A 13,192-nucleotide genomic window follows, 5' to 3' on the forward strand; every position below is an offset into this window, starting at 1 on the left:
TGATAATTAGACATAAAGCACAAACTCCTTAGGCTAAAAATTGTCAAACACTGAATAGGTTACAAAGTAATATTGTAAAAATCAACATTCCTAAGGTGTTTGGAAATAAGCTAGATTTTTGTTCAGAATAACATAGGCTTATTGACCCTACATAAAAAGATGAAGACTTTATGACACTAGAAGTTTTCTCAAACAGCTCTAACTCCAGGGTTATGTGATATACCTGCATATATACATATATGTACAGATATGTATGATTCAAATATATCACATAAACTAATTTTACAAAGCATTTATTTTTAGATGATATATCCCAATAAAGAATTGTATAGTAAGTACTGGTTTAACTGAAAGCTAAGGTTTTCCTTAGACTATTATAGGTAAGTCTTATTGAAAACCCAAAGGAATTATTTTTTAAAAATGAGAAGAACAACAAAAAAAGGCAATTTGGGGACCCTTGGGTGGTTTAGTAGGTTAAGTGGCTGCCTCAGGATTTTGGCGGGTCATGATCCCAGGGTCCTGGGATCAAGTCTTGCATTGGGCTTTGTCTCAGTGGGGAGTCTGCTTGAAGATTCTCTCTCTACTTCTTGCTTTGCCCCCCCCATAAATAAATCTTTAAAAAAAATAAGTTCCTACACTTACCTGCTTACTCAAAGATATTTTATTTAAATACTTAAACAATATTTCAGTGTTACAAGAAGAAAGCATCTTTGAAAATATGAGTGCTAAGAAATATTTATTTTTTTTTAGAATACAAGAGACAATTTCTTTAAGACATTAGCATTTTTCATTTTCATATATTTTTTAAAAATTCCAGTTTTAAGCAATAAGTAATTTTTATAATAATCTGGATCCAGGACAATTCCATGGATATCTGAATTTTAGATATGTATGGCATAAAAATATTTGAGACTATGAGAGAGATATTCTTACCTTTTCCTCCTTGCATTTACACATAACAATTTATAATGCATATATATTATATAAATTTCCATATATTAAAAATAACCTTCTATTCTGTTTTAAATATTTAATTTGGTCACAGCATCATAGTATCTGAGACATATATTTGAAAGGCTAATTAGGAAAAAATATGCAATTCTAGTTCCTCTTAGATTAAAAAAAATAACAAGTATGCTAAGTATTATTTTGATTAATAGGGGTCCAAGACTTAATTAAAATACTATTTCCCCAGTGTATTGGGTATAATAAAGACAATTAAAAGGAGCAATATATAACGTATGAAGCACACTAATCAAATTTCTAAGAATGAAAGGACTATAATTACTTGTTAAACTAAAAGTCTAAAAGACAAAACTAATAAAAATCATTTTTGTAGAAGGAGTACTGATTCACCGATTCATCATTAAAAACTCACGTTTTAAACGTCATATGTTATAAATTTATATATAACAAATCAGATAATTTGTGTGGTAAATTTTAAGATTAATTGGTGGAGTTTTTTTTTTTTTAAAGATTTTATTTATTTATTTGACAGACAGAGATCACAAGCAGGCAGAGAGGCAGACAGAGAGAAAGAGGAAGGGAAGCAGGCTCCCTGCTGAGCAGAGAGCCCGACCTGATGAGGGGCTCCATCCCAGGACTCTGGAATCATGACCTGAGCCAAAGGCAGAGGCTTTAACCCAGTGAGCCACCCAGGCGCCACTAATTGGTGGAGTTTTAAATATAAACCAGTACCTTTTATTTTCTTGTATCCTTACATAATGTATACAAGAGTATAGATTATTTTCTCACTGGACCAAAATATTTGACTGTGAACTTCAGCTGATACAGTGTTGATAATTCATTCCAATTCTTTATTTCTCTCCCCTTCACATTCCTTCCCTATCCCTCTTAGAATGTCATTTAAATTTCACATGTAAAAAGATGGGTTCTTTCCCCCTTTCTCAGCCACTCATTTTGTTTTGAGTGTTACAAAAAGCAAAAGTAGAAGGAGGGTTGCAATTGCTAGATATGTTTAAATTTAGCCATCATATTGCAATAAAATAAACACTGAAGATAGCCATACAAACAAAACTTAGATTCTATCATTTCACCTTTTTCTTTCTTTGTGAATGGACACTATTTCAGAAATAGGATATATCACCACTACAACCAAAGTAAGAAATGTTATGATTTCTTCTGTTATTATTTCAAGAAGTAGGGAATAAAATATGGGAGTTACTGACAAAAATTATCTGCTACCGAGAAAAGACTATCATATTAATCTGATATGTTTCCACAAATAATAAAATTAAACTATTCAAAAATTATTGTAAGAAAACAAACATTTTCATGGCAAATACTGCTAAATACTACTGAAGTATAATTGTTCTTTAAGGGGTTCTTTTTTAAAAAATATTTATTTATTTATTTATTTGACAGAGAGAGATCACAAATAGGCAGAGAGGCAGGCAGAAAGAGAGAGGGAAAGCAAGCTCACTGAGCAGAGAGTCCAACGTGGGGCTTGATCTCAAGACTCTGGCTGGGATCATGACCTGAGCCGAAAGCAGATGGTTAACCTACTGACCCACTCAGGTGCCTATTCCTTAAGGGGTTCTGACTGGTTATTGTAAAACTGGACATCCTTCCAATTTAAAAAAAAAAAAAATTATCAATGTCTGTAATAAAAATTTAAAGCATGCAATCAAATCAAGTAACCAGGGTTTTATAAACTTAAACCCATTTTCTATGCCAGTGTAAAAAGTATTATTCAGGTACTAATTAGCAAAGGTGAGGGAAGGAAAATTCAACATTGTTTTATACTTTTTTGGTGTTCAGCACAACAGATGGGGCTTTGTAAAAAGTACTTCTTTTTTTTTTTTTTAAGATTTTTATTTATTTGACAGATCACAAGTAGGCAGAGAGGCAAGCAGAGAGAGAGGAGGAGGAGGCAGGCTCCCTGCTGCACAGAGAGCCGGATGTGAGACTCTATCCCAGGGTCCTGGGATCATGACCTGAGCCGAAGGCAGAGGCTTTAACCACTGAGCCACCAAGGCGCCCCTGTAAAAAGTACTTTCAGTAAAAAACATCTTCCTAGGAACATTGCCAAAGGCAAGGGAAGCAAGGGCAAAAATAAACTACTGGGATTTCATCAAGATCAAAAGCTTTTGCACAGCAAAGGAAACAGTTAACAAAATCAAAAGACAACTGACAGAATGGGAGAAGATATTTGCAAACGACATATCAGATAAAGGACTAGTGTCCAAAATCTATAAAGAACTTAGCAAACTCAATACCCAAAGAACAAATAATCCAATCAAGAAATGGGCAGAGGACATGAACAGACATTTCTGCAAAGAAGACATCCAGATGGCCAACAGACACATGAAAAAGTGCTTCATATCACTCGGCATCAGGGAAATACAAATCAAAACCACAATGAGATATCACCTCACACCAGTCAGAATGGCTAAAATCAACAAGTCAGGAAATGACAGATACTGGCGAGGATGCGGAAAAAGGGGAACTCTCCTACACTGTTGGTGGGAATGCAAGCTGGTACAACCACTGTGGAAAACAGCATGGAGGTTCCTCAAAATGTTGAAAATAGAACTGCCCTATGACCCAGCAATTGCACTACTGGGTATTTACCCTAAAGATACAAACGTAGTGATCCGAAGGGGCACGTGCACCTGAATGTTTATAGCAGCAATGTCCACAATAGCCAAACTATGGAAAGAACCTAGATGTCCATCAACAGATGAATGGATAAAGAAGAAGTGGTATATATACACAATGGAATACTATGCAGCCATCAAAAGAAATGAAATCTTGCCATTTGCGACAACATGGATGGAACTAGAGCGTATCATGCTTAGTGAAATAAGTCAAGCAGAGAAAGACACTGTCATATGATCTCCCTGATATGAGGAAGTGGTGATGCAACATGGGGCTTAAGTGGGTAGGAGAAGAATAAATGAAACAAGGTGGGATTGGGAGGGAGACAAACCATAAGTGACTCTTAATCTCACAAAACAAACTGAGGGTTGCTGGGGGGAGGGGGCTTGGGAGAAGGGAGGTGGGGTTATGGACATTGGGGAGGGTATGTGCTTTGGTGAGTGCTGTGAAGTGTGTAAACCTGGCGATTCACAGACCTATACCCCTGGGGATAAAAATATATGTTTATAAAAAATAAAAAATTAAAAAAAAGTACTTCTAAATGGGAATGTGTTTTAAGTAAACTTCTGCATCTCTGAAGCTAAAAGTACAAAATCAGAAACTGTCCTTATCAAGACTGTCTCTTAAATATAGGTTAGTAGACAGTTGTAGAGAAGTAGTAGTGGTACTGTGAAGGTCATCTGAAAAGCTTAAGACCTATTCCATTTTTTGCAAATCTATTTTAAAGTTAAAACAAACCACAACAAACTATAAGACAAAAAAGTGGGGTGTGGGGATTACTCTTTTACTCTTTAAGATTTGGTTGTAGTGAACAATCAGTATTCAAGTCCTGGGAAAAAAGATAATACATTGTATTTAGCATCATATAATACTGGGGGTATGGGGAGACTTAAGATCACATTAAGTGACTTGGCAAAGTAATATAACTAATTTGCACTGAGCCCATTCCAAACTCAATTGTTTTGTCTTCTTCTAAATAGTACTTTTTTCTTTATCATTTTGAGTTAATTTAATCAAGTTTTATAGAATAAACATATGGGGCTGTATCATTTATCCCATATCATACAGGTTTTGGAGTTTGACTGTCTTGGTGTGAATCTAGGCTCTGCAAGTGCAACCTCTCTGAGCCTCTGTCTTTTCACCTATAATAAATATAGTAACAGCAAAAAGCTTTCTCGACTGACAGCCTCTTCCCGAAACACTGAATTCCTGGAGCTTGTAGGCCCCTCTTTTCATGTCACACATAAACACTTTCGAGTGGTTGAATTACAGAGTCCCTAAGAGTCAGTTATAATTCTAGCCAAGCCTATTTATGCCAGCTAGCTGTACCACCTATTATAATTAGGTAAATTATTTAAATATCCATATTTCAAGGAAATAAGTACAAAAAGAAAATTGGTTCTAAAAACTAATTTTGTCACTTTGGAAAAATTTAATAAAGGTGAGTTGATTTTAAAAAATACTAAAGAATTAGAGGTGGGCAAAGATAGTCATAAAAATTAGTGCAAAATCTTAAAAATTTAATAGAAGTTTGATTGCGTCACCAAGGGTCTAAGTTCTTAAAGACACTGAAAATGGAATTAGAGATGATGCACTATATTTTTATGTTGAAAAATATAAACATAAGAACTTTTGTCAAAAGAATTTCTCATGTTGCTAGACTTCTTGCTGTTGATTAATAAAATACCTAGTTTTGCTCATGTCAGATAAAAGGGCTTTAATTAAAGAAATAATCCTTGGGAAGTGCTTGCTGCAGTGCCTTGTGTCTAAGGAGGGTTCAAGAAATGCCAGATATTATCTGTAAATAACCTAACTATTGGGACTATACAATCAAAACCAAGACACTACCTGGTGTCCTCTAAAATATGCAAGTAGAGTTCCAAATAGGAAATTTCAGCTTATATGGGATCATACACGGGGTGTGAGGGGTGGTGGAGGAGTGGGGGAGGAAGGGTTAGCATTTATTGAATGTGTTTTTTTTTTCAATATTTTTTTAAATTTGTTTTTATTTTTTATTTATTTTCAGCATAACAGTATTCATTATTTTTGCACCACACCCAGTGCTCCATGCAATCCGTGCCCTCTCTAATACCCACCACCTGGTTCCCCCAACCTCCCACCCCCCGCCACTTCAAACTCCTCAGATTGTTTTTCAGAGTCCATAGTCTCTCGTGGTTCACCTCCCCTTCCAATTTCCCCGAACTCCCTTCTCCTCTCTATCTCCCCATGTCCTCCATGTTATTTGTTATGCTCCACAAATAAGTGGAACCATATGATAATTGACTCTCTCTGCTTGACTTATTTCACTCAGCATAAATAACCTAACTATTGGGACTATACAATCAAAACCAAGACACTACCTGGTGTCCTCTAAAATATACAAGTATAGTTCCAAATAGGAAATATCAGCTTATATGGGATCATACACGGGGTGGGGGGCGGTGAGGGAATGGGGGAGGAAGGGTTAGCATTTATTGAATGTATTTTTCTAATTTTTTTTTTCATTTAACACATAAGTGTAAATCAATGCCAAGCTCTTTGTTACCAATCTAGTAGAGAAAAAATTTCAAATCTAAAATATAGGAAGCAAAGATGCAATATTGATACTACACAGCACAATAACAAACTAAAACAATGGATAGTCATTACCCAAAGTGGGGGAGAGGAAGGAGGAAGCAAAATACTTTGTACTGATAATATCCATAAAAACAGAAATTAATATTAAAATCACTACATTAGCCTTACTACCCTATACTAGTAATTTTAAGCACTAGTTCCTAAATTTTAGTCTATCTGTGGCATATTCTGTGTCACCTTTATAGCCATTTGCACCCTTCTTTGCTCCTGCAGAAAGCTAATTTCTATTGCCTTTATCAGTAGGCTTTTCTGTCCTTTGGCTTCTTGCTAGCCTTCGTGCATGTGAGGAATCAGCAAGAGACCAGAAAGTGGAAAGACTGAGGTCAAGGTGTTTATTCTTCAGTCACAGGTTAGCAGGGGCACATTCCTCATCAAAGCTCAGTGTTTAAGACCCATCTCCTACCTCTTCTAATTCGAGTGATCTCTTGATCCCCTCCAGACATAGGGTTGCTAATGGTTTCTTGCTATTGCTAGCGTTGTAATGCTTCAACCATCCTTCGCTGGTTTCCTTTATGCCTCACTATTCTCTTGTAAATTACCCTGAATGTCTCCAAATTTTTCCCATTGAGCAATTTCTCATTGCTCCTGTCAGAGCCTTGGTTGATAGTTACTGGTAGTAGGAGTGGCCCAAGGCCTCAGAGAGTCAAAATGGCATTCTGGCACTGAGTTGCTCAATATGAAGAGAACAAGATGGCTTTCTTACTGGGGAGTTAATGGAATCATATTGCTGGCAATATGATTACCCAAATTATCACTGCTGGTAGCATGTAGCCTTGCTGAAGTGACAGTGGTGGCGTGTAGAGTGAAGACTGTATGTAGTATGATACGGCTAACTCTGATGACCCTAAGGATTACATAAAGGAGGAAGGACAGTTTGAAGGTCTTGAATGCTCACTTCATGTCAGAGCAGAAGGTGGAATGTCAAAGTCCTCTGTCAGCTTTAAAAGAGTCCTTATTTACCTAAGCCTCAGGGCAAATAAGGCTGAAAACCAACTCCAGAATCTGATTTGAAGGGTTATAGAGTTGCCACACTAAATAAAATGGGCAGTACCAATACAACCTGGTCATGGCAATGGATTAGTGAAACATGGAATGGTACTATCTGATCAAATACCAAGGCGCAGAATGTTGAACCTGCAAACACTTCCAAACTGCCCTTGCTGGAAGACACAGTCCTCACTCCCCACCTTTCCATCTAAGGAAACTAATGTCTATACATCAGCATTCCCATAAAGTAAGAAGACTTTCGATTGTTTCAGCCAAGGCAAGAACCCAATCAGAAAATGGCAATTCTTTTCAGGACTCATTCCTATTAACTCTCATTGTCCATAGGCTCATAATAAATTAGATTCTAATATAAACAAAATCAAGGTCTGATCCAGGAGGTGACAGCCCTATATACTGAAGGAATTACAAAAGGCCAGTTGTACCAGCAGGAGTCCAGTTAGCACGTAAGGAAATGAATCGATTTTAAGTATTTTACAACAAGACGATGAAACAAAATACTAGATTGGGCCAAATTTTTATCAATATATATGCATTCACCTGGATTTGGGAATTAATATATTGCCTTGAACAAGTGGGAGTGACTAATTGAATCCTTGATTCAGTGATGGCTTATTAGTAAAAAGTTTAAATGCCAGGGTTTCCTGGCATAGCAAAGAGGAAGAAGAACAAAAGCTCAAATAAGTAAGAATAATGGAAAGGATCTATTATGAATCATCGGTTCAGCCTACCACTTACATACTTCTAGAAGGGCCTGTGGGAAACTCCCTTCACCAAAGAATTACACTGGTCATGAAAGAAGCCACATGCTTGAAAAGCTTTATGGTAATTGTCTTCTCTGGGCTGGACAGAACAATGATAGATGTTGCAAACAGATCTGGCCTCCTTGATTTAAATGTATATGTGCTCTCAGAGTGGCACAGGCTCTACGGTAGGAAATGGAAATACCAAATCCTACCGCAGATTATTAGTCTATTAGATTAGCTCTGAGTTGACATTAATCTCTGGAACCCAAAATGCCATTGTAGTTGACCAGTTCAAAGTGGGGGTATATGGAGGTCAAGGTATATATGTAGGCTTTACCCAAGTCCATCTTACAGTATTTTGGGAATAAATAAACTTAGTAATGGATAGAATTCTTATGTTGGTTCCCTGACCTACAGCAATCATGGAAAGCCAAGAACTGTGCTTGTCCAATGCAAGTATGAATCAGACACATAATTTTACATTTTCTAGTGGCCACATTTTAAAAAGGTGGAATTAATTTTAATCGATTTCATTTAATAAGAAAATATCATTTCAACACACAGCACTAGCCACAGGAGGCTAGTTGCTACCAGATTGGAGATCACAGCCCTAGACTTAAAGATAGTAAACTACAAATGAAAGAGGTTGGCATGGGGATTTCTACTACATACCCATGTATACTGCTGATGAGGTTAATGCAAGCTAGATGGTTCTGTGGATGCATGCAGTCTTAATCATATCAAAATGCCGACTACAGATGCAGTTCTAGCTGTAATACCGTTACTGGCACATATTAACATATAACATAACCCCTGATACCAGGTATGGAGATAATGACTTAACAATTTCTTTGGAAAATAATTCCTTATCAACAGATAATCTGAAGCACTTTGCCTTCACACTGCAGGGAGAGCATACTTTTATTATCTTAGCTTAAGGCAAGGTCAACTCTTCTGTTATAATACAGTCCAAAGAAATCTAGTTCATCTTGACAGCCCATAGAACATCAAGTTGGAACATTACATTCACGGTACTGACTGGACATGGTGAGCAGGAAGTAGTAAATACCTGAGATGCCTCCGTAAGATATATGCCAGAGGACAGGAGATAACTGCCACAGAAAGTTCAGAGAAGCACAGTATTAGTGTAATGTTATGGATTTGGTGGTCTGGACATGTTGAATTAGGTCCTCTATGATAAATGAAAATTGGGTGCACTTTGCAAGTTTCACCATGAAGAAGGCATGGTTTGTATGCTGCTCTGATGTATGTGCTAGGTACCCAAGGGAAGAGTCTTTCCACCAGGGATCAGAGGTCTGGAGCTGTCATACTGGACTCCCCCCTGGCTATTTGGGGCATCTCAAGCTGCTAAACTAAGAGGGAGAGAAGTGGGCTATTGGTTGGTAACTTTTCTAGACTACCAAGATGATTCTGGGTTGTTATGCTTAGAGCTCAGGTACCTCTTTTAAAAAATGTTCCCAATAACCCTGGTTACTGAAAAATTGCAGTAATGCAAGGAAAACAGGATAGTGAAGTCCTCAGAATTTGTAGAAATTAATGTTTGGGTCACTCATCAGATAAAGAATCCTGTTCAGCCCAGGTGCTAAAAACAAGGGTAAGAGTAAGAGAAAGATGGAATTGGTAGCAGAAGAAAGCTGTAATAACCAATTTGGGCTTTCTGAACAATTAGAGGGCACGGAATTTAGCAGCTATATTTTATGTTGCATCTACTACAAAAAGCATTGGCAATGGCAAATATTTTAGATTACAGTTAGAAGTGTAACTGAATTCATATCACCTGTTGATGATGCAGTAGGTAGATGACACCTTCCTCTCTCTCACTGCTCTGTTAAACTCTCTTTAATTAGCCAGTTTGAGTATACTATCTATTTATATATCTACATAATCAAGACTTTGTATACCAAATTGCAAAATAATAGCATGATTGCAGTTACAGGTTCCATGTCTTTATTTTTTTCGAACCTCAAAGTAGCAGTGATTTACTTACAAAATGTGCAATTTCACAGAAACAGCTTCACTTTATACACACAAACTTCATAATCACACAGAACCATGTAAGTGTTGTCAAGTGTCTGGCCTGGTGGAACCCAATGGGAGTGGCCTGCATTTGGAGTAACATCTTTCTCATTCCTCACTTCATTAGCCGCCAACCAGGAACCTCTAGATGACTCATGACTAATTTGCAAAAAAGATGCTGATTGCAACTGCCAAGAGTTCAGCAGAAACAAAAACCAAGGTGTCTTCTTAGACACCACCCACAGGGATAGATGTGTTAAAAGAACAAAAAGGAAATCAAGACAACACAAATTGAGGTATTGAAAGCCTTCCAGAGGTTGAGCTTTGAAGGCATTGAACCTTCTAAGGGCAATATAGCAATCCCGGTAAAGTAGCATGTGTATATTATATCATGATATTAAAAGCAACACAATTTTGCAAACAATGAAATAGATGTTTAAAGTTATATTTTTTCCTCAACTTCATGTAATAGATAATGTTCATGAAAATTGATGTTTTACACCATCTGTGGTCAATTCAGTAACGCTTTAATAAGCCAGAATACATGGCTAGGTGAAGGAATTAACTGTCATGTCTTAAAAATATCCTTCAACACAGAATAATTTTTATAATAAAGATGTAATTTTCATAGCATAAGTTAAAATAAAATATAAAATGTCATAGATGGAAATAAGGGAATTACTTTGAATCAAGGAGGAAAGTAACTGTATATACTTAAAATATTTTGTTTTTATGTTTGTATTCATTTTATTTTTCTATAACTGCTCCAAATTTACAAGTTAATGCCTAAAATAGTTTCACACATTTCATATTCACATTAAAAACCAAGTAAAGCCTTAAGGATTAATATGGAAAATGTAAAAAAAGATAATACAAGCATACCTCACAATCCATAGCACTCTCTAATACAATTCGTCAATGTAGATGAAAATATCACTTCCATCAAATCTTCATATTAAAATTAAAATTTAATATGTCATTATGGACAGAAGGAGGATATAAAACTGGCTTGAGAGTATTCTATATTAATTTTCCACCTTTAACTTTTTGGTTATGGCAATTCATGCTAAAAGTCAAATGAGATTCATTCAGATTTCTAATCATTCTTTGTCTTTTATGTACTATATCCTAGCATTTTAAAAATATCACACTTACTCTAGATTTTTTAATGATGATTTATGAACCAAAGAAAAGTTTCAGAGAAAATCCAATGGCTACATTTTGAGAGTTAAAGAAACAAGGTGTGTTTAAAGGAAATATAAAATACTCTAACAGCCAATTTTCTAATAAGCATATTATTTTCAAGCTTAAAAATAGCAATGTTTGTTTTCCCACTGAGGTCCCAGCCTGGACACTCTTATCAGTTGAAAAGTACCACAGCCTTCATCTCCTCTATGGTAATATCAGCATGTAACTATGGTATTTTACTCGATTTTCCATTATCCAGGATTAACCATAATTATTGAATTAATAATTATAAAATTAAAAATCATACAGAATCTATAGAACAGTTGTTTCCTTACTTCAATAGCTCGGAATAAAAGATTCTTCAGCTGATGGTACTACTTTCTGCCAAGTCTGTAAGTCTAAAAAAAGGAAGGGCCATATGCATCTTGCAAGATTTATCAGTTATTCAATGTACACAAATAAAAATATTGTTGAGCTCATTCCTAGCTATGTACCAAAGCTTTAAGTTATTCTGTATTACTCTATAACACTTTCCTGAATTTCTTATATTTTAGCTTTCTTTTCAAAGAGTCAGTGACACTTACCAGAGTGGGTCCTGAGGTGTCCTGTGAGGGCGTCCCTTCTTCTACAGGCATAGCTACAAAAAGGACATTTGAACGGCTTCTCTCCAGAGTGTAACTTTATGTGTCTCAAAAGGTTGCCCTTCTGAGTAAAAGAGGCTCCACACTGGTTACAGTGGAAGGGACGTTCACCTGCCGAAGGGAAAAGAAGTGGAAACGATCGAGTGGGTTATGTGTAACGGACTGATTGGCTGTATGCTATTAACTGGCAGCGGCTCTCTGTGCTGAGAGTTTTCTCCCTCCTCAGACTTCTGAACCATTTTCTTCCTAAAATTTGTTAATACTGAAGCCTTAAACTTTAGGTTAAGCACGGTTTCCTCTCCTCATACAATTATACCGGATTCCTGTTACTGGCTCAAAAGAATCAGTAATCGCATTGACCACTCTTTGAAGAACTAAGTGCCATCACTTCACTGACTTTACTGGTTGCTTTACATAGAATATTTAAAATCTTAAAATCATATTACCAATTAGGTCTCTAGAATTTCAATTTTCAAATGAAGAACTTGAAGTTCAAGAATCAAAGTATCTGATTATAGTTACAGAGCTAATAAGTACTCAAACTGATAGGAATCTTGCTCCATTGGACTACAAAATCTTGCTCTAATGAACCATGCTATATCTCTTTTAATATTACAGAAATTTTGAATTTGAGTTGAATTTTGACTTTTTAGACTAACTCTCTGATTTAGCCTTTGATTTTGTCCCTGGGGGCCAGGTTACAATGTTCATTATCACGAAATCTCCCAAAATTAGGCCAGGCCCAGGTCTCTCCATTCTCCTAGTGAAAGCTTTGGCAAAATTTCCTGACATAAACAAGAAAAGTCCAAAGAAAATTATTCATCCAGGTATTTCCTGTATTCTTTTTGTTGTGAAAATAATTTGAGAGAAATATTTTCCTTCTTTCCTCCCATTACTGGATACTGCTATAAAACTGTTCAGCCAGAATTATCAGTTTAGTCTATTGTCATCAACTGGCTGTCACCAAGGTCACTGAACATAAAAACATATAGTTGGGGAAGCAGTAGAATTAGCATTTAGGGTCAAACCACAAAGAAAATACTATTATTTTAAGTTTGCTGATCTCTAAAGAGATTTATGAACTAAGTTATAAATTAATATATACACAGTACAAAATAGTAAAGTTCAAAGTTTAGAACGGACATAAAATTTTTTAAAAAATGCTCCTTTGATTTAACTGGACTATTTCTGTACTTGAGGTCAGATGAAGATTTTAATTTTAATACTTAAAAATTTATACTGAATTCTCATGTTTTATATCTTTAACTGAAACATTTGAAAATAGTGAATAATGAAACCTCATTATTTTGGGGGGCC

At 35.9% G+C, this 13,192-nt stretch overlaps 1 protein-coding gene across 16 annotated transcripts in view; it reads right to left on the reverse strand.

Moving 5' to 3' along the window:
- Positions 1–13,192, reverse strand: part of IKZF2 (IKAROS family zinc finger 2) — a 152,378-nt gene that overhangs the window by 32,935 nt on the left and 106,251 nt on the right. For 15 of the 16 annotated variants that reach the window (XM_032354700.1, XM_032354692.1, XM_032354703.1 and 12 more), the window contains one exon: positions 11,819–11,986. The exons of the other annotated variant lie outside the window; for it this stretch is intronic. In XM_032354700.1, coding sequence (XP_032210591.1) covers positions 11,819–11,986 — 168 coding nt within the window. The remainder of the gene's footprint in view (positions 1–11,818; positions 11,987–13,192) is intronic. 16 annotated transcript variants of the gene reach the window in all.

This window comes from Mustela erminea, chromosome 8 (assembly GCF_009829155.1).
Source record: "Mustela erminea isolate mMusErm1 chromosome 8, mMusErm1.Pri, whole genome shotgun sequence".
NCBI lineage: Eukaryota > Metazoa > Chordata > Mammalia > Carnivora > Mustelidae > Mustela > Mustela erminea.